Source organism: Andrena cerasifolii, chromosome 11 (genome assembly GCF_050908995.1).
Source record: "Andrena cerasifolii isolate SP2316 chromosome 11, iyAndCera1_principal, whole genome shotgun sequence".
Classification (NCBI taxonomy): domain Eukaryota; kingdom Metazoa; phylum Arthropoda; class Insecta; order Hymenoptera; family Andrenidae; genus Andrena; species Andrena cerasifolii.
This window is the reverse complement of record NC_135128.1, coordinates 8,925,232-8,950,869: the sequence shown is the minus strand read 5'-3', so window position 1 is coordinate 8,950,869 and position 25,638 is coordinate 8,925,232. Positions and strand designations below refer to the sequence as shown.

The 25,638-nt window shown below is 48.0% G+C and overlaps 2 protein-coding genes across 2 annotated transcripts in view; one reads left to right on the top strand and one right to left on the bottom strand.

Moving 5' to 3' along the window:
* The first annotated feature begins 1,029 nt into the window (after nt 1–1,029).
* LOC143374487 (transmembrane reductase CYB561D2) lies at nt 1,030–7,322 on the top strand. Its single transcript, XM_076822645.1, has 3 exons — nt 1,030–1,222; nt 2,711–2,966; nt 4,409–7,322. Exons 2-3 carry the CDS (start codon nt 2,724–2,726, stop codon nt 4,907–4,909), a joined length of 744 nt encoding a protein of 247 aa, XP_076678760.1. The 5' UTR covers nt 1,030–1,222; nt 2,711–2,723; the 3' UTR covers nt 4,910–7,322.
* Nucleotides 7,323–21,468: 14,146 nt separating this feature from the next.
* The window catches only part of LOC143374499 (uncharacterized), a 33,842-nt gene continuing 29,672 nt past the window's right edge, over nt 21,469–25,638 (bottom strand). The window contains exon 4 of the mRNA XM_076822656.1: nt 21,469–24,695. Within this exon, the coding sequence (XP_076678771.1) occupies nt 24,283–24,695 (413 nt within the window). The 3' untranslated portion in view covers nt 21,469–24,282. The remainder of the gene's footprint in view (nt 24,696–25,638) is intronic.

Sequence of the window (25,638 nt, the reverse complement as noted above, 5' to 3'; positions counted from 1 at the left end):
TTATTACTGTGCCGACAAAAGGAGCACAACTGAGTTTTCGTCATTAACAGTCCAGACAAAGGAGACCATTCGCCATGCATACAAATATTATAAATCTTACAAACGAGCCCCCGAAGAGCGAAAATAGGTGTAACTCGATTTCATCTCATTGTGGGCAATTAGTGCTCAAAGGGTGAAGTTTAATATCGCACATTCTTATCTATTCATAGCATTCTCATTTCCTGTGATTATTACGGACCCCCACTATCATTATATGAAAAAAAAATGGCCGTTCGAGGCGACGGTGCTTTGCAAATTAAAGCCCCATACGTTCGCAAATAACGAGTAGTTTTCAAGGGACACAGACACGAACGCGTCGAAATAAAATACCGCCCCCACAGCGGCGAATTAATTTATTCGTTATTCGGGCTCTTTCGCGAGCTCGTTTCCATTTTTCCCGGAAGCTGCGCCGGAATAATCTCGCCCCGTAATTAGCCCCATTATTGGTAAATAAATTATGCTGGGCTCCACTTTAATGCAAGCCAAAACCCTGACCGTTGATTAAATCAAAAGCAAATTGCTGGGTAAATAAAACGAACCCGTTTGTATATTCATCGGCTCCCATTAGAAATCAAACGGTTACGCTCGCTACCGGCGAACAGATACTCGTATTAATCTCGATTAAAAGTCCGCGCGTCCAACTTTTCATATAATCCCATTCGGGGCCGGATCGAATCTAAATTCAATAATCTGATTCTCCCGAAATTGCATTCCAATTTGCATGCGGAGTCTCGAGCGAGCCAGTGGACGAGCGCGCACCTGACGCGCTGGCGAACTTTTTTCGGGGGGGGGCAAATACGCGGGGATCGCTGGCGGCAGAGGAAAAAGGAATGACATCTGATTATCGGTGTCACGTACCCGGAGCTGTCTTTAATTAATGAGCGTCGGCGGTCACGTGGGCCCGACGCCTCGCGTTCCAATTATCTGCCTCGGTACTTCCGCGGGGAGAAAAAATAGAAACTGTTCGATATTGCGGCACAAGCGTGTTCCAGTCGATCGTGATTTCCTCAATTAGTATGACACTGATCGCGCTCTTGGATCATCATCGATGCTCGCTCCGCGACGATCCATCCGCGAGTCGTGCTGAATTATCGCGCCACTGTGCATTGTGCGTGCGTGGACACTGAAAAGGAGAGCGAGAAAAGTGTGCCTGTAATTTCGCGGAGGAGAACGAGCTGCTTTGGTGAGTCAACGAATCATTTAAAATTCCACGACGTTTTGATACTCTCGCGGCAAAGCTTCGCGGACAGACGAAGCCACCCTACATTTCGATATTAATTAAGCGCAATGCCTATTCGCTAGAGCAATTGCACGCGAAACATTTTCACCGAGAGTTAGACACGCGCGTAGAATGCATCTGACGATCTCGGGGAGGATTTTAGAGAGGAGGAAAGTCCAGACGAAGGAAGCGCGCTAACGAACGATATTGTGGACAAAATGAATCGAAATGAGCGTAACGTGGATGTGGCCCGCAGTTGCGCGACGTGTACCTACCCATCTTTCGGACGGGAGGGAAGTTGTTTATTTCTCTACCCGCTTCAATTTTCTCGAACAGATTATAACGACTGGGAAAGAAAATGTTCTGTTCACGGAGTGTCTTTTTTTTCCCCCCGGCAACATTTCCAGTTTCTCGCGGAGATGTACGGACCTCCGGCAGCGTAGGTCGCGCATCCTCCGACGGGATGATTCCTTGCGCAGAAATAAATCGAAATTGTGAACTAACTTTTTTTTTCCAAGCGAGTCCCCGCTGTCGAGGAAATCGGTTTCGAAAATCCCCTGGGTGCGGGTCCATTTGATTAAATAACATTTCCATATCTCCTATAGACTGGCATTTCTGCTCGATCTCGGGCACGGAAGTATTGGTGGTATCGATAGCAGGATACAGAAGAGCTCTATAAATCCTTTGTCGAATAGGGACACCAATTTACGGAGAAACATGGGGGGATCCTTCTCAAATTCTTCTTTAGTCGAGTGTAAGCGTGCTCGACGGATCCAGACTGTTTTTCTCGAAAACGAAGGAGAGCCGTCGGAGGAAAAGTTACTCTACGATTTCGATTTATTCCTCCACGAGGAATCACTCCGTTCCCGGTTGCACCGCCATCACCGTCGCGTGCTGTGTTACCGGGCAGGATCGAGACGACGGAGGTGCTCCTCGATCGGAGCGCACCGATATATCAATTATATACCGAACATTTCGAGCTCGAGCCCTTCCGCTCCCTTACGTCGCGCGATCTTCTTCGGGGCGCGGGATAGACGGACTCGTTCGCCGTTCCTTTCGATCAGCGGCCCCATTTTAAAGGGGTCAGTACCACTGTGCCATCCCAGATGTAATCACTCCGACACAAGCACCGAGGCGTGCTCCGCTTGTAATTCCCCTTATCGCCCCTTGTAATTACTATGGCAAAGCTGCTCTTTGGCCATTAACGGACCATTTCGATCTGTCGCCGAGAATCTTCCGTTTGATACGCGGCCGTTGAATTTATCGTATCTCGTACAGAGCCAGGGAAACCCGAGGCGAGATATTTTGGAGCGATACGGTGCCTCTTGTACCGATTAGAGATAGCTTCGAATATCGAGGCTCGTTGACGAACAACGATATCCAAGAATCACCGAGGCCAGCTTCGTTGAATAACGAATGACTAACGATCGTGTAATTGTTGCATGTTTGTAGAGGTTCCCCGGAAATGGAAGAAAGGCCGTCGATCCCGTTGAGGGGCGTGAAGGTGGACGTACCATCGACAAGTTCATCGAGCAGTGCCACAGATTTGGAGAATTCGCCTGCAAAACGGAGCATCTACAGTATATCCGTTACTGCGATGGATCTTGTTAACCATGTGCTCATCATCTGCGTGACAGTGTTCCTTTTGAGCTACTCGCTGCAGTCTTTCACCACGATGAATCTTCATGTTACCCTTTGCACTTTGGGGGTACGTATGTCGAACGTAATTGTAGAGTCCTTGTAGAAAACAGTAGTAAGTGCCAAAATTTAAAAGAAATAACATTCCACTTGCCCCGCTGTGGGGTAAATTGATACACTTTGCTTACATCCAATTTTTCATTTATTTTGTATGTATTTTCTCAAGCTTTCACTTACAATATGCTAATGAGGAAGGACCAAAGTATATTTTAGCCTATTTGTTATTAAGTAAGCCGTTCGAACAAAATGAAAAAATAAAAATCTGAATAACGTATCCACTTGCCCCGGACTCCCCTAATATTAGAGTATAGAATGTTAATGCAATTTCTCTTTGTAAATAAGTTGCCAATAGTGCTAAAAGATAAAAGAAAATAAGGCAAGAGCTAATTAGCTAAGGACAAACAGGATTGGCACTTACTGTGCTTGCAAATTTAAATAAATGGCAGATTCAGTTTTTTCCACAACTAAGAGGTAGCACACACAGGCTTTTCTACAAATGCAATTCTTTTTTCATGAATTTGGACTATATTAATGCAGAAAATAGAAGATTTTGTGATGCATTTGGGTTACTGTATACTTAAGCATATTTAGCAATCGAAACGAATCAAATTTCGTAAATAATTCAAAGTCAGGGAAGTTCCTTCTCTCCCCTGAAAAATTTGTTTTTTGGCACTCACACTGTTTTCTACAAGCCCTCTTCAATTGCGTGATATAAAGTGAAATATCTTTCAAAGTACACCGCGAGTTCCACGCACAGAACGGGAATGGGTAGCAGTCAAGATTTTCTATATAACCACTTAAAAAGTCAGGCCTTTATTTTACCAGAGGGGGTAGATTTTACTGTTCCCGTGCGCGCAATGCTATTGTTGGCCTTTGAACGTCCCAGGGTATGCACACGGAACACAGATACCTCTGAAAGCTCGGCACATGCGATGTGTCAATCGCAATATTTGTTCCCTTCCATCCAAACAATTTCATCTACCAGCATTCCTCCCCTGCCAGATAATATTCACCGGCGGACGCGGCGCTCCGCGTAAACTGCGAAATAAAATTTCTATTTTAGAAGGGAGGAGTTTTTCGCGTATTCATCGGTCGGTGGAGCTTCCTCGGCTGCCAAGAAAGGGAAAAGAAAGGAACAAGCTGATGGAGGTAGAAAGTTCGCGTAACCTTGCCCAAGAGCCTTCCCCGAAGTTGGAGGGGCGAGAGGGGCGATTTGCGCGCGATTCAAATTGCTCCATTTATTTTCCACTTGCACACTCTCGGGCCGAGGGGGTAGGGGTCGATCGCGAAATCGAAATCCAAGGATGACCGCGGGTCCCGCGCACTTCGCCCTCCGTTCTGGCCAGGGGGTGAGCCGAGGCTAACCACGGCGGCCAAAGAAGTTCTAACGACTTGGCCAAACGACCGCGGCTTCCACCCCTCTTCTGACGACTCGATCTTGCCCGTTTTCAGTACGTCCTGCTGATGTCGGAGGCCATTGTCGTGCTGGCGGGTGAAAGCATCCTGACGAACTTTCTTACGCGCCGTGCCAAGAGCCACGTCCACTGGGTCCTGCAGGTCCTGGGCCTGATCTGCACCGTAGCTGGCGTGGTGGTTATGTACCAGGTGAAATCTGTTCACTTCCGCTCGGTTCACGCGCTCCTAGGCATCGCCTCGGTCGTCATCATGGTCCTCCTGGCTGTCTGCGGCTACCCCGTCTTTATCGCCGCGAAACTTCGTAATCTGATTAGACCGGTGATCATCAAGTTCGGTCACAACTTGCTGGGTATATGCTGCTTCGTGCTCGGAATGACGTCGCAGTGCTACGGCTACAAAAAGGGCTGGCTGCCCAACGTCAGCAAGGTACCGAACGTCCAGTGCATTTGTATAATTCTCACCGCGGTGATTACGGTGCTGTCGTTGAGGGGAGCGCTGGCATCTCTCGTCAGACAATTAATCGCGATGCTTAGGTAAAATTAGAGAGTCGGTAGAGTCGCGTCGAAGTGTACCGGGGTAAAGTTAGCGTTTGTTAGGTCGCAGGGCGTGAAATGCGCACGGTCCTGGTTGGCTCGCGATTTACTTTTCGAATCTGCCCTTCGAGGTTTCCGACTTCAGCCGGACCAAGTAATCCTCGAGATCCCCTTCGCGATCTGACCCGGATCTGCAGTTAGAATTCTGAAATCTTCCCTGTCTAACTTCTCCGCGGGCTCCTCCTCCTTTTTTCGCTCTTCAAGAGTGGAACGCCTCGGCGGTACTTAACCTGCTGAAAGGCAAAGTAACGTTACAACTTCGCCTTCCTATTACAACTTCAGCATTTCTCCTGGAACGGGGACAGTGGAATCAAAAGGGGGCGAGTTGGTCCGCGATCTAACGCATAAAGAACCGTTCGCGGACAAACAGTGTCTTTAACCACCCTCGCGAGGATCAGGGAACTATCTTCAGGTACATTTCACGCGCTGCCGCCTCGGTGTTACGATTAGATTACGGCCTAGCGGCAAGTTAGAATACTACGACTCAAAGGCGTCTCTTCCATTACCACTTGCCCGGCGCGGAAACGCAGCGTACCGCTCCAGAAGCAAATATTGTTGTTCGTAGGGCATAGGTCGACTCTTATTACAGCATGCCGCGCTTATCTGTACACGGGGAAATCCAATTAGCAAGCGCTGGAAAATCCGCGCCGCGTTAACGAATGACGGGGGATCCGAGCGCGTAATCAAACTTCAATTATATAAAGTCATTACAGCCAGATATTCGGAATAACTCGTCGCCGTTTTAATCACGTGTCGCGCGGCGAGTCAAAGGCACGCGCCTCGCGTCGCGTCACACCGCCTCAGGGCAAAGGTGGCTGCAGGTAATTGTCACTATTGTTTCGTGCTTGACGCTGTAGCAATTAAATCGATTGTCGCGGAACAATGCAAAGATTTCCTCCACAGAGGAAATCGCTCGCGACGTGTATAGGGAACGGCTATCTCTATCGATGATAAAGCGTGACGCGATGTGGTAACGCGGTTTTAATTAGCGTGGCCTGTTTAATGTTAATCTCCCGAGTGGCAATCTTCTCGCTCGGGTGATTAATACGCATGTACGCTGACACCCGATAAATCGGATAAGACCGATCGCGGCGCTCGCCTAAGCCCGCTGCTTCGTATTTATTCGTTTATTTTCTGACGATCGAGGAGGAGCCTGAGACCGCCTGAAACTCGGGAAGATACAATATTTAGTCGCCATACACTACTGATTGCCACTGGCAAGTTCGAGACGCTCGGCGGACTTCTTATTCAAACACGCGCCTACATCTTCGCGGATCTGTAAACACGCGAGAGCGACGTTTACTCGAATCTAACGTGCAAGGATTATTTGAGTAATTCCCGAGTCCCCGGATTCTTCGGTTATACCGAATGCCTGGCTGTCTTTTTTTAACAAGTCGCGGGAAAGAATTGCTGGTAAATCGGATGGAGACTTTTCGAGTGGAACACATTCTATTTCTCGCGATTCCAGAGAAGCTTTCTTCCGGTAGATGTTTCTTTGCGACGCGGCTCAATGTCGAATTCCTTCGATCTTTCTTGCCTGATAAAGTTTCGAATTAAAGGCCCGTTATTCCGGGGAAACTTTTGTAAGTCGCGGTTCGCTAATGCTCGTTAAAAAATGTTTGCATTCTAGCGAATTTATCGACGCGCGAAACACTCTGCTTTATCCGACGGCAATTCTGCGTTTGCGTTTAATGCTCTCTGAAACTTCGTTTCGCCGTGGAAACACGCGTGTCGCTGGCGAGTATGAATTGGTCACGGCGTGGGATTCGGGAAACGTGATTCTAATTATCACGTTCAAGAATTCCACGCGGAGGTTTTCGCTGCTTCCAACTAGCACAGCCAGCGAAACATAAACGGAAATTTATTTTTTTTTCTCCGCCCGATTCAACGAGTTTATTAATTCTCATGGATTCCCACTTTTATCGCCGTTGTTTACATTTAATGATTGATCCTGAGGCTTAACTGCTCGCCGCGTAAAATCGTGGAGAGCATCCAGCGACAGAAATGGAACGATGAAAATTGTAACGCTTTTAATCTTTCGCGAATGGAAAATAATGAACTTTCTATTCAATGTTACGTATCCACTGTCTTTTTATTTACATATCGATGGCTTAGCGCACAAATATTTTATACCCACTTTTAGTAACGTAAGATTCGGGGACATGCAATGAATAAAAATATTATTTTTGACAAATTTATGAGGTGGATATAAATGTGATTTTTATACAACTAAAAAAAACAGTCAAAAACTATTTGTTGCATATAAAAACTCAAATGACACAAAAGAGGACATACCTACAATATTTCTGCACTAAGTCATCGACGTGTTCGAAGAAATAAAACAGTGTTTGCAGTGCTGTACCTGTACTTTTCTTGAAAAAAAAAAATAGAACGCTGTATCAAAAAGTAGAAATCGCAGGCTTCGCTTACACCCACGCTGAGCAGTGCACGGTGAAAGATGTAAAAATATAATTAGAATTACAGTACCTACAGGGTATACGCAACAACGAAGACAGAATAAATGCTTTCGCAATTACGACAGCACGTGCACCATCGTCGCGGAGCTATTATAAATATTAACGTTGCTCAAGCAACTGGAAGGTATGTATACGCGTATAGTTTAAACTCCGTTAACGGGGTTTCACGTATTGTATGAATAATTCACATCTTACCGCAAACTTATAACGCAATAAGTATTCAAAACGCGCCCATTAAATTCTTGGCGGACATTTGAATTTTTCATAGCACTAAATATTCCACCTGCCGTTCGCGGGAATTTTCGTCGATCAATGGAGACCGCCGGAGCACTGCGATTAAAATCACCTAGGAACGATAATATAGAATGATTCTTTTAGTAACTCCCAGACCTGAGGAATATTATAATTCACGAGGGGATGCAGGAATAATATGAATTTAAAGTAAAACCACCGTAAACTTAATGTAACTCCCGAAAGTCTGGACATTTCTGAAAACCAGACCCCGCGAGCCAGAATTCTTTAAGGTCCCCGCTCCACGGTCGCAAGATTCACTGCCCAGAGCGTACATATCCCGAAGCACCCTCGCGAAGACACACACATGTTCTGCTTTCCCTAAACCTGCGCTCAAGGGCCGGGGAGCCTTAAACGCTCCAGGCCGAGGGAATCTTAAATCGCACCCATCCCCAACGGGCCAGCTGACCACTAGCTAAACAAGTTCGAGGATACAAAGGACAATGTGATCCCGGTAACCGGTACGACGGACGTAGCGGAATGCTTGTACAAGAGTACCTACAAAAAGTTCCGCCGTAGCGGGACCGACGTGTAACCGCTGAAACGTGCCGAGCAAATTAATTACAAATTAACGGGCACAAAGGGTACTCTCGCGATGTCGCCCGGCGAGCGCGGGCCGAGGAGGTGGAGCAGAATTATTTCCACTTGGAAATGGGGTAAAACAAAACCTGGCGAGATAAAACGAGGGCAATTCGACGGGGCTTTTACGCGCGAATCTGAATGGTCCGGGGGTGTGCTACTATTACCACGACGCCCCGCGTTATAGCGGGCACGCAACGAGCCGACCGTCCCCCGCCTTAATCCACCGTTTCCCCCCGTGAAAAAATATTCACCTGCCTTTGTTCCGCGGCCATTCCTTTTTCACTGCTCGATGGCTCCATCGAATGGACGATTTATGCTGATGCATTTACGGCCGTCCGCCGACCGACCCATTGTTTAACGGCACGCACTGTACATCACCGTTCGACGGCCATGCCCGCGCCGCGTTGTATCTGAAATTGTAACGGGGGAGTTGATCACATTTTAATGCGTTCGATGCCATGTGAAATTTAAGGCTCTCGGCGGGGGCATCGAGGCCGGATGAAAAATTGCCTCCTTTCTCCCCAGCGTTGCTCGAATATCGTTTAATAATGTTCAGCTTTATTTAACAGTCCTTCGATTCTCGTATAGAGGGAGATATGTAGGAGAGTTTGTTTCGAATTATCCAGAAGGCAGCCTGAAAATCCGAAAGTGTATCCTTATAGGAACCACAGCGTGCGCGCGAGTAGTAACGCCCAGTATTGGTCAGACACAGCGCAGCAATCTTTGAATTTGATTTCCCAGTGAACGAAAGCCCCCACGAAAAAACTCCACTGTATATTTTCCACTCATTTTTACACAGAGAAGCTACCTCTTCCTCGACGCACCATAAATTCAAGCACGACTCTCTACACAGTGGGACAAAGTTCACGAGTCTGCGGGAACGATGAACATCGTACCCCAGCGATTTCTTTCGTCGAGAAGTATTCGTCCGCGGGCTAGGAGCCCGCGAAGCTCCCCGCGAAAGTTCGTCGCGGACAAACCGCGGTCATAAGTCACAGAAGTAGAAGGAGAAATAACTCTGCCCCATCGTCAAGGTGAGGAGAAACGCGGCTCTGAAGTTTGACCCATTTCTGCGAGCAGTCGGTGCGTCATGCACGGAGGACAGGGTGAGATCGAGACAGAAGGGTTTTATAATCAGTACGCGACAACGAAGTGGCGCGGTATCAGCCCCGAAACGAAGTCACTCTGCACGTACGACGGTCAAGCCGGGGGGTGGAGCGCGGCCGCGTAGAGAAATTCCGTGGTTCCGCTCTATCGAACGTAACTGCGTCCTGTCCCGCTTGTTCCTGCTCGCACCGCGACGGCGGTAACGATTCGGAAATTTCTCTGTACCGCGAGAACGGAATGTACATTGTTAATCCTAGAACGGACAAAATGGGAATTAACGGCAGGAAATTTCTCATCGGTTTTGGCTAGACGGTCCCTCCAATAAGTGCGGTTTCGGATATAGATAGCCACCGCGGGGTACACTGTATTTTAGGATATTCGTTTCGGCGGTGCTTCGAGGGCCGTGTAATCCTCGATGAAATATTTAAATTCCCGGGCAGCGCGGAGCCGCTCGAATGGGATTTAATTACACGCGAACAAGAAAGAAAGAAACACAGCGAAGGGAAAGTGGAGACCCTATGCGACGCATTATCGTGACTGGTTTCCAACGGATCGCGAGATTTGTTAATTAAACGAGCCTGTAATATATCGAGCCAGTGGTCTTTTAAGTCCCTCGTGCTGGACGATCATCAGTAACGATGTATTCGTTATCCTCTTAATTAACATACGTCGCGGCGCGTAATAAACGCGCTTTGCGCGGCCGCTGCAATATTGCAACCCCTGGTTGCCAAACGGATTCATTTTTTCCTCGTAAATCGCCCGCCCCCCTCGGTATCGAGCCTCCCTTTCCCTATACATATGCATGGGAGATCGAATCTCGTCATAGTTATCGTCCGTCCTGCCGCGGTATCGGGCCGGAATCAATTAATGTAAATCAAAAGCCGCGAACGAAAGCTGGGGCAATCGTTGCGCCCGCGAGAAGGGAGCCGCATCGGTTTGTATAGGCTGCCGACGTTCGCCACCGATATCTCGTGGACACGTACGCAAGATTACACGGCCGCTGGATTGGATTGCGTACGTGTGGCTGAATTATGTCCGCGAGGCCGCAAGTTGCCGGACGTAGGGACGATAGCGGAGCCACGGAACGGTTATGTTTCATTCGGCCACAGCCAGCCACTGCGGAACGCTCGCGGGAGGCCTATTCGGGGCCACGAGACGAGGAAATTCGTAGGAAGAGAGACGAGGAGGTGCAGAAGAGGCTGCGGAGAGATGAGAACAGATTCGATTGTTTTCATCGAAACGGAAAGGAATCGCGCGAAGCTGCTTTGAAGGGTTTCATCCGCGGATAGGGATCCTCAGCTGGCAGCCAGTGATACCTAGCGATCCGCGCGTGCGATTAATACGGTGGAAGGCGACAGAGGGATGATTCTGGGTCAGCGCCAGATTTTGAACTCGTTAAACACGCGCCGTTCCGGCAGACTCGAAACGCATATATCAGGTCGTTCCGCGTGTCTCGTATCGAGCGCTTTTCTGGGACATTCGTGCGGAATCACACAACACCCCGGTTATTTTCATTCGCCGCGATCTCTCTGTTCCCGCGTGACGGAATATTCGCCCTCCTCTTTCCGTTCTAACGCCGGAGGAATAGATTTAAACTACGGGAAATGGGGGGGTATAAATCATTTATACGAATATAATTCTTCTGCGGGGTAAAATACGGGCCTGTCCGTGTAACCATTGTCGCCTCGGGCGTTTCCTATCGTTTACAAAACCGCGGGGGAAAGAAAATTCTGCACTGAAATTATTTCTATCGTCAAGGTCATTACCTCTCCTCTTTGCCAACCGAGGCGTTTAATCAGCGCTGATATCGGGAAACGCGAGACTTCGGGGACACCCGGGGCATTAAGCGGGGCAGAGATTTTCCCATCGCGGAATCGTTATGTCCGCGGTATCAACAAGTAATATCTCGAGGAGGCAGTTAGAATTCACGGAACGCGCTCGACGGAGCTTCGATAACGACAGCGACGAAATAGCAGCGATTGCGATACAGGGGGAAAGTCCGGTCGGAGGAGAACCGGGGAAGCGCATTTTTACGAACGACCGGGGATTCCAGTTCCTCCGCGATCAGGCGCAGAGGTTCGGGGCGGAGGGGATGAAAAAAGGCACGATCCGATAAAGTTTCCGGAGCGATGTTCATTTACGTAAGAAGGAGGAACTTTTAGCTCCGACCAGTGTACCGTTTAAAATCAAACGCGCACGACGATCGAGTTCGCCAACTTCGACTGCGAGCCCGTGCTGGTCGACGGAACTTCACACGTGCAGCGAACAATTTTTCCTGCCAGTCTTAAGAGCCCAGCTCCCCTTTGCTCTCGAAACTTCGTTCCCCACCACCGAAATCCTGCCTTATGCAATCAATCCTGAATCGGGAACTTGCGGGAGGGGGCACGCTCGACTAGTGAGGAACGATAAAATCGAGGATTTTAACATTCCATCTCCCCTCTCTATTCGTGAGTTTACAGCTGCGATCTCTTAAGGCCGGCGAGCCTGGGGATTCAATGTTCTTTCGTGTTTATCGCTGGAGAGAAATGTGCGATTGAAAGATCTCGATGGTATTTGTGAAGTGGGGCTGCAAATGTCTCGGGGAGCGATAGCAGACGGGAGTTTGCCCCGATACGCGTGGTCAATAAAGCGTCGAGTGACTTACCCTTGCAGCAGCAGTTTTTCACGCAGCTCCAGCGATATTCCCGAGGTATCCTGGCATCGATCCGTGTTATCCCATTTCCCTTGCACGGCCAGAGCTTCGACTTTGAAAACTCTTCGTCGCGAACGACTACTTTAGGCGACGTAATGCTCGATAGGGAAGACAGTGGATGACAGACATCGTTGGTTCGAAGCGTTCATTCGTGATCGAGTTTCGCGGGGCGGCAGTCGTTCGAGAATATCGATCGATATTTTCGTGTGCGGTACAAGTAGGTTCTCGTGGAAGAAGGTAGGTAAGAAGCGAACGGGCTTAGCACGCGTCGAGCGGGAATTATCTTGTTCGGAAAAATAAATGCAGCTGTCTTAGACACGGTCAGATTGCCAATTGAAGGGGTGTTGAGAATTCAGCAGAGATTTTCTTCCCAGGAGGCATGGAGCGATCAAAACTGAATTGAAAAGCCGCGAGGATGTCTCGTTACGTCGTTTCTTCGGAATAGTTTGGAACAGTGAAGTGGAGCAGGGTTGTTGGAACCCTTAAAAACTTATACCTCCCCTCGATCATTCAGTTATAATCCCCGTTCCGCACAGTGGCACTAACAGCCCGGCTTCGGTCCGATACTGCTTCCCAGTTCCAGGCCAGCAGTGCAACGAAACTCTGTCGCGGCCCGAGTTAATTGTACTTCGCCGTGTCCGTGTACGGTACCATCCCCGCGATCCTATCCCCGATGGCAACACTCGTGCGACAGTCATCCATTACGATTAGCTGTTAAATATTCGTTAAGATAAGAGGCTCTCGTCCGTGCACGAACCTGCTCGTTGCACCTTTGTTCTCTCGATATCGGAGCGGCTCGGTGGAAACGTGCCGCCAGGCGCCGAGCCGGGGGAAAGAATTCTCAACGTTCGACGGCGGGGCTAAGTCTTTATTAAAAAGCTTCCATTTCCCGGGGAATATTCGCGCAGCTGGGAGCAAACACGATAGCATCACGGCCACGTATAATTTCCCGGATACATTTACAGGAAGACGTTTATTTAAAGGTATCTGCTTCCAGCGAGATTAGCTCGTCCTCGGCCGTGTGTATCCGGCCGCGCTCTAAGAGCGAAATAAAGTCGATGGCCGCGATAAAGTCGACGTGAAAGCAAACTTTCCCCTTAAATTTCAGCCGCGGTGCCGCCGCGCGGCGCAAAGCGGTGATAATGATGGCCGACACAAATAGCAGCCGCGGTGAAATCGAATTTCAAACCCGCCGACCCCTTCGCCCCGTTCCCTCTGTTGCAATTTTTGTAAGGCAGAAAATCCAATTTATCCGGCTTTCTCCGCGGGCGAAATTATTTCTGTACGGGGCCTCGATATAAGCATTAACGGGTCTCCCTATCGATCCTGGTCACTCCATTTTCGTTCCGCGCCACGATTTTTCAGCCGTTCTATAAAGAGCGCGCGCTCCGCGGCGAGCAAATACCGGCGTCTTCAGCGTGTACACGGTAATCCTACGAGTACATTCATGGAAGGGCATTTATTTAAGATGAAGCTGCCGACCGTACGTGAAGCCCTCCCCCCTTTCAAAGGAGTTCTCTTCTTTCTTTTTTTTTTCTGAGACTCGCAGAATGCATCCTGTCCCCGGCTACCTGTGCACGGGCGCACGTAGCCGTCGCATAAATTTTGGAAGGGAAATGGAACTCTGTTGACGTGCTGCAAATAAAGTACGGGACAATAAGCATCTTGGCCCGACGTCTGCTTCAACAATTTCTCTTGCAATCTTAAACTCTTGAAGAGTCATCGCATGTCGGTCAGATGAAAGATGCATCGTGTCGCGTAAAAATTGCAAGCTGTGTCTGATGCGATCCAGACGATTTCGACGGGAAACGGCGAGTTCCGAGGAGCCTTCTGCAAATAGCAAGTGCCGATGAAATTATAAAGCGATAAGTGATCCGGAATAAAAAATTCACCCTCGCTCGTAAAACTCTTCTCTTAATAATCCTTTATAGGGATTTACTTAAAGGTAAACTGTCGGCTGCGTCGCGGTCCCCTTTTAGAGGAATGTTTTCCGACGTTCAGCTGCATCCTGTCCCTTGAGTATATCACTGTTGCAGGGTTTACACGGCCCACGTACATACGTGCACACGTAACGGAGGCATAAATTTTTTGTTAAAATGCATTTTGCGTGGGCGAGACGGCGAGGGCATCACGTATGCATACGTGTATATTTCATACGGTGGATCATCCGACTGCTTCGTCAAAGTCGTTACGTCTCCTGCTGGATACACGGTATAATCCGGCGGCAACGGCGCGGAGAAGCTCGTGTTGTATGCATAACAGCGTGAACTTGTCAAGTAGAGGCGTCAAAACCATTTTATCCACCGGCTGCCGGCGAAATCTAATCAGCACGGAATGAATTTCCCTGGCGCGTGAAAGTATTCCTCCACGGGATCGAAACATGTGCGCGTTTCAATAATCCATGCCGCGTTGTCCCGTTTAAGGTACTGTCAATAATTAACGCTTCCATTTGACGGACGAATTGATCCGTTCCCGCTGTGCACTATCAATTTCAACGCTAATTGTAACGAGCACTATCAAACGGGAAGGGATTTCGGGCGACGCGTGTGTGTGCTTTAAAGAGAATTATCATTATGTTCCTTGATACTTCTCGCTTCGTGGCTAGCATAATTGTGATTATCGAGCGGTCTCTCCTTTAAGAATTTAAAGGGTTATACCTAGTCAGGCGAACGAAAAGAGGCGAGTGTTTGTGATTTTTTTTGAAAAAGCGGAAGCATATATATTTACAGAACTTTTTGCACTTAAAAGAGCAACATTTAAGGAACATTTGGTAATTTTTTTGAGGAAAAATGTTTAGGTTTATAAAAAACTAACAATCGACATCAAAGAAGCCTTTTTAAAAATTTGGTTTTGCGCCGCTGGGCGTCCGGAGATTTTTTCCAGGGAGAGGCAACTTTGGGATGACGGTGAAAAAAAATATACTCATCCTGCTTTTTTAACCCATTTTATAGTGCCAACTTAATTAAAAATTAAAAACTGAAATTTAAAAATATTCCCTTGTTTAGTATAAACTTAATTAAGATCAGTTTGGAAAAATAAGCGATTTTTTCTCAGAAGCCAGGGGGGGCAACTTCCCCTTTTGCCCCCTCCCCTGCGGACTTTTTAAATTTTTAAAAAGGCTTCTTGGATGTAGATTGTTACTTTATTATAAACGTAAAAATGTTTCTACGAAAAAATCAGCAAATGTTCTTTAAATGTTATTCTTTTAAATGCAACAAGTTCTGAAAATATAAATGCTTCCGCTTATTAAAAAAAAAATTCACAAACATTCGCCCCTTTTCGACAGCCTGGCTAGATATAACCCCTTAAATGACCCGTAATGTCGCGAGAACGGCAAGAAAAAATAACTTAAACGTTTGCAAATTATCCCCTTAGCTGTGAGCTTCAAAGCTGATGATACGTCATCGAAGAGCGCGAGAGGCATCCACGCAAGGGAACATCCCTCAACGTAGACCCGTTCACCAGGCTCGAGTGACAAAGCAAAGTAGATGAATAAATTTTGGAAACGCCTCTTTGAAGCTCGCCCGAAGAAAAACGACGTCCCCGGCGCAGCCGCCAGTCTAACGCGATGAAAATTCAAATGCTCGCCTATAGGCTCTCAGCACCCTGAAATATTCATCAAGAGGAGATCCAATATTTGAAGGCCTTTAAATACATGTTTTACCGCAATTACGTTACCCCATCTGAGTCCGGGCCTCGTGCAATTAGATACGTTTGCGCTGAAATTCCGCCCGCCTGTGTCCAACGAATCGGCAGCGGTGGTGGCCATTTACATTTTTCATAGAGCCCCCGGTGCTCCCGTCGACTGCCACGCTTCGCGATTACCCTCCTTTTTTTCCCCCGGTAACAACGAAAGGTTCCTGATTTTTAAAATATACGCCTCGGTTGAGGATGGAACGGGCGTGCATTCAGGAGCGGGGGCTATTTGCATGTTTCTCACGCCTCTTCCGCCTCCCTCCGTGCCTCCAGCCAGGGAACAGAGCCGCAAACAAATTTTTCTAAACCTCCGATCGATGCTCGGCTGCCTTAAGTGGATGGACGCGGCCGAAGCGGCATCCAAAACGAATTTGTCCTGGCCAGCCGTGGCAGGCCAGCCGCCTCGTTTGTCGTATATAACAATCAGGGCTTATCACGGCTCGTCAGTAAAAGGCTGACGAGGCGTGGGTCAATCCCAGGGCTGGTCGATAAGGTCATCGAGCCAGCGGCGGCAGAGTCATTCGCCCGACACTGGCCAGGTATACCGTGGAATTATCCACGGTGACGAGCAGGCCGAGATTAGTGGCCGCATTAGGGGCTCGAATTTCTTCCGGAAATTCCCGTAAGCTGCAGAGGAAACGCGTCTCCCCGGTGGAGGGCCAAGGAGCAGAGAGATAGTGGACGCTGTCAGCACTGGACTGGCCCAATTTCTGGCGACTCTGATTAAAATTTCCAGCGCCCGTCCACTGGGATGAATGATGCCGCCGGATCGAAAGCTGCTGCTGCCCTCTCTCTTCTATGACTTCTGCGAACGCATGTGACGGGATACGATGATAAAGAAGGCGATTCTATGACGGAGGGGAATGGCTCTCGGGACCGTTGAAATTAACGAATGAAAATGCTGCGAGAAGCTTCATGAATTTTCAATGCTCGTGGTTGGTGAATAATGGCGTGGTTATTCGTGAGGGTGGTTATGAAAGTGGTGTAAGTAAAAAAAAACCCTAAAAATTCAGATTCCCCTTGTTTTATGTTATAAAAATATGAAAATATCAGGAAAATTAGGAGGAATAGTGGCAAAGAATGTATTACCAAAAAAATGGTAAAGTTGTTAGTTGTTATATAAACAGCTTTTGTTCGAAAAAATGTTTGAATTTATGAGGTTGTGAAACATTGTCTGAAATAATAAAGAAATATTTTTCAGCACGCCCAAACGCAACAGTCTAAATATCTCGAAACAAAAAATACATGACGTACACCACCTTCGAAATCACCGGCACATTTGTCCCATTTACAAGTAGTTTTAAATATTTGCCACGCTCATCGCGCCATTGATTTGAGTGGCGTTAATTGGAGGACCGCTCTACGTGGCATTCAATAGTAGCAGAATTAATGCAGGGTGCCGCAAACTCTTGATATAAGCGGCTTATTAGTCCAGAGCATTAGTGGAGACTTGTTAGCAGAAACCTGGCACGAAACAATTTTATTCTATACCGGCGCTGCAGGTCCATCTCAATAGCGTCGATTTGGGCATTGCTGTTTGTGCAATTCAATTGTAGCGAAACCATGGAGGAAACCGCAAGCACCCGGCATAAACAGTTTACTGGGACACTCTACATTATTATGCAGCGGCGGGTTGGTCAAAATAGGAAGTTAAAGGCGGAATAAACAGGTGTAAGTAGGAATAATGAATTTGCGCACAAATAACTAGATTGCAACGTGCAATTAACGAAATTAAAATCGTTATCGTCATCTCTAACATTCATTGCCATCCGAATTGTTTGTTTCGTTAGAAATTCTATTGTCCCTCGGTAAACGTCACATTCATTTCTTTAAAAGGGAACATGTGGGTTACATCCAGGTCATTTTGGTCTTGTCGACAACGTTTGTTCTTAAATATCTGCACACTCTCCTTCTCGTGGACTGTTTACTTCCCCAGCGAAGCCGAGCAAGTAGAAGCACTCGGTACGTGGTCAGACACGAACCAATAATTCCCGCTACGAACGCTTCTGACGTTACAGTTCAAATTGACTTACAAATTCCCTCTGACTTCAACGCTAATTAGTGATTTATTATTCGAAAAATTCACTCCTCCCGTTCCGCAGCAAGCATCGCCTCGTTTTCGGTGTCCTGGGGAAAGGGAGCGAGTGCGTTTATGGTGGCGGATATGTGGATGCCAAGTGAATGACGAGCGGAGATAAAGTTTGAATAGCCCTTACCAGAATCGTCGTCTAAGTGCATTAAAACTTGAGGCAATTGCCAACTGGGATTACGATGGAATGTCCTCCACACCCACTGTGGCTTTCGATACCGGCAGCTTCTAATTCGTTAGATTTATTTGACGATCCCGCATCGATCTTAGTCCTCGCTCCCCTGTTTTCTTCGCCGCGCCACGGGATACGTGGAAAATGGGAGCACGTACGAACGACGCCGCGGCGGATTGCGCGGAGGAACATGCGAAATCGATGACGCCGCCGAGATAAAGGATGGGGGATAGGCATTACCAGAATTTCCATTTAATTTTATAGCAACTCCGAATAGGTTCCGGTCGAAGTCAGGCGGATGTACATTGACCCGAAGCTGCGGCTTCGCTCACCGACTGTCTCTCCGTTCTCGCTCATCATCGCTGAATGATTTCGCACCGTCTGTAAAATTTTTAGCAGATTGCGGATCGATGGTGACTTCTGTCGAAATATTTAAAACGACGAAATAAAGGCCCGTGCAGAAACGTAGCTTACTCGGAATTATTCCCCAGATTGGCTATGTTTCCCTCTAATTTAACTGGACTATAAAGGATACCCCGCGCAACAGCGGGGACGTGAAACGACGATGGCGTGAAACAAGAGTGCACCAGCGGCATAGAGACTCCGTTTCCGGAAAGTGAGAAGACTCATTCATGTCGTTAGTAAGCTCCCGCTAGGTCCAAGTGTCGCGTGGCGGGTTGTCTGTCGCGCTCGGAATTCATAAATTTAAGATGGCAGATGGAAGGGCACGTGACGTACGGGATAGCGGGAGGATGATACCCTCTCGCCGCTAATTCGAACGCCACAGAGCAAGTTTGTAATGCGGGGAATATTGCTGCGGATGCAGATGGAATCGGACCACCGTTGCACGGGTAACCGGGCGAAGTAATCCCTATCGAAGACACAAATCAGAAACGGTGCAGCGGGGTCTTGCATCGTTGACGAGGCGGGCGGGAATAGATTAGAGTCATCTTTCTGGAATAATGACGCCGGTCCGTTGGTACACGATATTAACGATTCAAATTTAGCACGAGCTCGACGGGGGCGCGCTGATTGCGGGCCAACGGCGGCTTCGAATCCCGAGGAGACCTCCGAACCGGGTCAACAGGAAACGGTTCCTTGAAAAAAAGGACGAAACAAACTTCTCCTCAGACGATTTCTTTGCGCTTCTAAGCTGAACTGGACTCAGCGCCCTGTTTCGCCCAGCCTCGGTCTCTGACGCAGTCCCAAGTGGAATTCCTATGCTAATTACGTATAACTTTCAGCATTCACAAATGCTGACCTCCTGTAGATAAGGCGAGCTTCCTGGAGCCTCTCCTTAAAATAGTGCAACTTTTTCGGGCAGCAAAAGCCAAGGCGGTGGAGAACGATGACTGGATGGAATTGAGGCATTTGATGGAAAAAGGGCACATACGTCCAAATGCCATTTCAAGAAAATCGAATTCAAAGTTTTCATTATGGTATAACTTAATAAAAAGTAATGGAATTAAATCCAATTTTTCTAAGGATGTAGTTACCGTCTCCTTCAAACGTTCTGAAAACAGAAATCATGATTTGAAAATGATACGTGTCTTTATTTATAAGTTTCAAGCAAGTGGTTTATGTGCCCTTTTTCCGTAGATGTGGTAAATTCGTAACAACATTGCTTCTTTGTTTAGTTATTTAAATATAATTTTGTTTACATACTTAGTTACACGTTTTTATACATTGTTTAAATAAAAAATACAAAACGAAGCATAAAAATAAACAAAAAATTTAATGTTTTGAGTAAATATTAGTTTCTTCGATTCTTTACAGCAAACTATCTTGCAACTTAATTTTTTCTTTCCCAAATTAGCTTCTTTCCTTGCGGATTCGATACTCGCCCCACTTTCCATATTTCCTCGCTTACAGAAAATCCTCTATGAAACAAAAGTACTTATTGCACGACAGCACGACCGCTCGGCGACTACGTAGCTGCGTGTCGATCTTTTACGTAACAAAACAGCATCCAGCTGATCTAAACGCGAGAGAAGTAATGTCCTTATTATATTAAATATATAACATATACCTGAGTCGATTTAAACGATTTAAGAAAAAAGGGCACAGTGGTCTACGTGCCATTTTTCCATCAAATACCTCAATTGCTTGGTATATTTTTCTGCACCCTCGTCGTCAAGTTTTGATAAAGCTTATATTCTTTCGAGTGTCTACAACAGCTGTCAAGAGTACAACGCGTATCCCCACGTTCCCTTTTCCTTTCATTTTGCATCGGCACCGCGACGCTGCGAATTCTACGATACCTCTGCCGTTTCTAATGGAGACAGGAATACCACAGGGAGTGAAGTAATCACAGCTGCGGGCGATAGGCCTTTTAAAAGCAGGCTCGCGCAAACACACCCGAAATTCCTGCTCCGAACGCGTTGCGAAACAGTAATTCCGGCTGAATGTAATTTTGCAACAAAGTCGAGCACCACCGAGGCGAAATCCCGACTCGGCCGCGTAACTCGCGATGCATTCCAGTTTAGCATTGAAGCACGCGATCAAGGGTGTTCGATGGGAGTACGTGGTGAACATAATAGAGTGTCGATTAAAACCGTCTCCGCGCGGAAGTGGCTTCCTAGCGGCGTCGCGAAATTTAGGTCCTGCGATATTCTAACCACGGGCGTATTTATATTCCCGTGCAGCCTCCTCCCGCGCTCTTGGCCGCGGCGAATAATTGCAGAAGCAATTACCGTGGAATAGAAACAGCGAGCCTTTCCCCTGGCAACTAGCGTTCAATTCGCCGGATGTACCTGTGACCGATTAATAGAATTGTAATCCTTGAATAGACCCGTTTACGGGCATAATAATCAATTAGTGCCGATCGAACGGGACGGTAATTTTAATGCGGCAAACAATGCCATTAGCATGCAGCCATTACCAGGGACTGAGGCTCGAACTGTGTCACGGCGAAATTATTCCCTCAAGAGAGATACGGATGAAAGTGCTTATGCGCCATGAACCCATCGCATTCCGCTGGTATTTTGCTTCAATGAAGGGAGCGGTACGCTGCGCTGTGCGGGGAATGAAAACAATGTTCATCGCCCCGTGGAAAAGCGTTCGGGGCCGTTTCGTTACTTACATTTTCCAGGCTGCAATCGTTTCTTTTTTTTCTCTTCTCCGCGCCGGAGAAACGCGAGTCATCACAGGTTCTGGACACTGAAATAGAATTTCGAGCGGAGAGATGATCGTGCTCGCTGTTTTTAGGAAATTATATTAGGGAGCAGCTCTGTATAGTGTTCTCCCTCGGCGGAGAATGGTCTGACGTAAAAGAAGGGTAAGGGGAAAAAACAGGGAATGTCGCAAAGTTTTTAAGGGGTAATGACACTGTAGAGCCAGGAAAGGCAGCCTGATTTTGAGAATTTTTTTAAGCGAGTATAGTGAATGGAATACGAAATCTGTTTGAAGGGCTTTATTGTACATACCTTGAGGTATGATCACAATTTTTTAACAAATTTTTTAATACGAAATGGCGACGCCACAGCTCAACAAATGAAGCTTCTTCTGAAAAACAGTGTTCCGCGGCCGGAAAGATTTCTCCTCTAATTTTTGACTTAGAACAAAAAGCCGAAAATTTTTTAGTTCTATATAAAATTATCTCGGGAAGTACACGCGGAAATTAAAAATACTGTTTTTTGTACGAATGGTGCGTGATTGAACAAAACGTTTCAACAATTTCGAGGTTGTGGCAGTTCCGCGTTTTGTTCAATCACGCACCATTCTTACAAAAGTCAGTATTTTTTAATTTCCTCGTGCACTTCCCGAGATAATCTTATATAGAACTCAACAATTTTCGGTTTTTTGTTCTAGGTCAAAAATTGAAGGAAAAATCTTACCGGCCACGGAACGCTGTTTTTCAGAAGAAGCTTCTTTTCATTATAATTTTCTTCTTAAATAATTTCTTGTTTTACCTCGACGACAGAAGCTTATCTAATGACAAAGAGCGGGGACATTCCATACTCTGTTCCAATCCAGAGTAGACGTTTCCTGTTTTTAACCAGCATACCAAATCTTTAACGTTATCTTACAGTTGCCACCAACAAAATATGCTATAAATCACAAAATCACGAAAAGTAGACATTCCTGGTTTTATCTCCTACGGCGATAGCGAAGGGCACGTGGTTAATGCTTCGGAAATGGTGACTGCGATGGTACATACCGAAAGCAGCAATCATTCGTGGATCTGAAAGGTATGTTTAATCATGGATACATCCATTACTACGCAGAGGCCGAGCCACGTGAATAATTAAATAGCACCGTTATGCCCGGCGTCAAAAGTCGAATGGAATTTATATGAAAACTTTATTCAACCGTAAATGAGATTAACATTGTGCGACGTTCGTAACATATATATATATACACGTACATGTAACAGACAGCGACGATATACTCATCGAACATCACATTAAATTATCCATCGTTCTCTATGTAACTTATTTAAATCGAGCCACTCGTCACGAGTGGCGTACGCACGGGAAGAAGTATCGTATATGTATAACCGTTTAAATTTACTATTACCACCGATCGAGCGCCCCCTCGCCCAATCCATCTCCAATTATTACCGGGATTTTCATTTAATCAGTATCTCCCGCGGGACCGTCGCGCCCGCTCTCGGCAACTTTTTCATTCACCGTCCCTCGTAAAACGCGGCCGCCGTCGCGTTTATTATTTCGGATCTGATTTATCATCGTCGACGGCGTGCGTACAATATGTGAAACGGCTGTCTACTATAGTGGATTAGCTTCGAAACATGCGACAATTCTAACGCTGCGATATATCGTGGTCCAGAAGATCGTACTCGCACTTACCCCCTCGAGCTCGGAACGGGAAACCCCCCCTTCAAACCCATCTACGATATACCTTACCGATAGCGATTAACCGTCGTAGAAAATATATGTACAGTAAAATGGAATCCAACGAACGATGGCAATCGGAAACACTCGTGGCACAAACGAGGACAATCTCACCCCCTCCTGATAAATCGACACCAGCGCGTTCCCCGTTCGTCCCACGTTCACCTTCTAAATATTAAAGCACGCTCGCCGGGAAACGTCCCCAGCGCGCGCGTCCAACGATTTTCCAAATCCCACTAAGCGCTGCTTCCTTTTACGAGTACACCTGAGCGTGGTCATTCTGCGGCGGTCGGATAGAACTAATTTTGGCATTATGAGCAAGGTCATCTGTGCGGAGCAAGGCAATAGAAGATAATGTCGTTAGGCTGTGCTGCATTACGCCGGGATTATCACGATTAATTACGCGCACCTGTACGTGTAGGCCGAGCACGGAATATTCTGTTATAATCTCGGGGAAAGTTTGTCGGTTTCGATGCTAAGCCCGACAACGATCGAGCTTGTCGAACATTGTAATCCTCGGATACGTATTTGCCCCTCGTTTCTCCCTCTGTCTTTTTCACCGGAATAATGAACGCGCCGCTGCAAAGCGCGACAGCTTTCGGGCGCGACGTGCTACCAATCGCGCGCGAGTAAAGTCATTAAAAGATGAAACGTCGCGAGAGTTTTTGGTCGGGCGGCGTGGAGGGGTGGAGCGCGTCGCATCGCGACAGGATTATCGCCATTAATCGTGTCACCCTTCGCAGACAGATTACACAATTACAGTTCTATTATCGCGGGAGTACACATAGCTTACGTTTACACATATCACAACGGTTAATACAGCGGCGTCGGTTCGAAGCGCCGGCTTGAGCAACGTGGATACCGAACAACGCCCGCGCCCGTCTCCGCCGCGAGCAAACGGTTCCAGCGGAGATGAAACACCTTGGTTTTTCCCGTCATTCGACGACGATTCACGTTACACGCGGGATAGAGGGTGTACGTGATGGTCGTTCGAAGTGGCTACTTGAGCATACGTGTGCGGCCCGAAAACCTCGCGCCACCCGTTCGCCTATTTACAGAGATATAATCGTACCGGCTCGTTACAGAATGTTTGATTACCGGCGCGTAGGGGGCGCGTTCATCCCGCTTATCGAAAGTTACGATCTCGCACCCTTAACGCTATAAATAACACGTGTCACGGTAACGTCCCTCACCTTTCGACGATGCTATCAAAGTCCCCGCGATATCCCACGTACGATTCATCTGGCGAATCCCGTCGGTCGACCGTCTCTCCCCCTTTCCTCCACGAATTACTAGCTCGCCATCGCAGCCGTGCCCCCCTAGTGCGCCCGGGCGGCGCGGGTGGCGGCGCACGATGGTCAGTTGGCGGTGGTGGAGTGTAGGACCAGCTTGAGCGTGGTGAACATCATCAATAGCGCGCTGCACGCCATGACGGATGGGGAGGATGCGATGCTGTGCTGCATAGCCGCCGGATTATCTCCCTTGAACACGTGCACCAGGACACGGGCCGGTTGCGCGTTGCTGGCGTCGCAGGTGTAATTTCCGGAATGGCGATCGGAGGCGTGCGGCACCTCTAGCCAGCTCTCGCGGCCCGTCAGGTCGGTGCTGACATTGACCCCCTGATCCACGTCGTAGTTGATCATCCGGAAGTTATGGTACCAGAATAGATAGGAGGGCGTCTCGGTCGACTTTTTCACGAGGCAGTGGAGCTGCAGGGTGCTGCCAGGCCTCACGAACTTCTCCGAGGGTCCGGCTATCTCTGCTCTGGCCTCTGCAAATGGCGGAACGTGACGCGTCAGACGTGACCAGCTTACCGACTCGCCCCTCCCGTCCCGCGTATTGTTTACTAGGGTCCGAGGCGGTTATGAGAGGCGGCGGGAATAGGGGATGAGGTTATGCATCGCGGCTGGTTAAAGGTCGTATGGGGTTAGCTTACGAAAGCTTCGTCTCCGCGCTCCCTTTCTCATGGACACCTCGTGAAACGAGGCAACCTATCTGCCACGCCGACAGATCCCCGAGAATTTTAAGTCACCCTCAAGAGTACGCCGATCCCCACGCTCCTCCCCCCTCCCCGCTTGTATCCTTCCGTTTACTCGGCCGTGGGGTTAAATCGGCCGTCTGTTTCGCCTGCTCAATCACCGACGGCGGCCTGACGCGGCGGCCGTGAGGCCGTTAGAGGATCAGGTGTGACGGAGCACCGTAAACACGGCGCAAAACCTCCGCTGCTCCGGCCTGGACAAGCTTTTGCCCGTTCATCCAGCACCCCTCGCGCGACCCCCGGCGACCTTCCGTTTCCAGGCGTCACGGACGAACGCGCGTGAACGGGACTGTGCGGATCGGGTTTTAAGCGCTCCACCCCGCGACAACGGCGCGCTCTTTTGAAGCGTGCACGCTCCAAGTGATCCTCTGCCGACGCGGCGCCCGATCCGGAGGCTGGTCGAAGTGTTGTCGTCTCTCTTGTATCGAGTGGGGAAAATAAAACGAACGGTGGCCGAGCCGTGACGTGTTCGAAAATTTATTAAAACGTCGCGCTCCGAGAACGCCGAAGGGTTGATTGTTCGTTTCTCGTTTCCATATCCGGTGATACGATTTTCCCGCGGCTCGAACGCGAATTTTAATCGACCACCCCCCCCCCCCCCCTGGAAACGATTGCATTGTGTTGCTTATACGGTTCGACGGGGCAAACAAAAGCTTTCTGCCTCTATTTTTCTCGT

What these genes read in the sequence shown, in the direction of transcription:
- LOC143374487 (XM_076822645.1), top strand. Translation starts at nt 2,724, where the DNA reads ATGGAAGAAAGGCCGTCGATCCCGTTGAGGGGCGTGAAGGTGGACGTA. An exon ending in TTACCCTTTGCACTTTGGGG is followed by an intron (nt 2,967 to 4,408) that starts GTACGTATGTCG and finishes GCCCGTTTTCAG; the next exon opens with TACGTCCTGCTGATGTCGGA.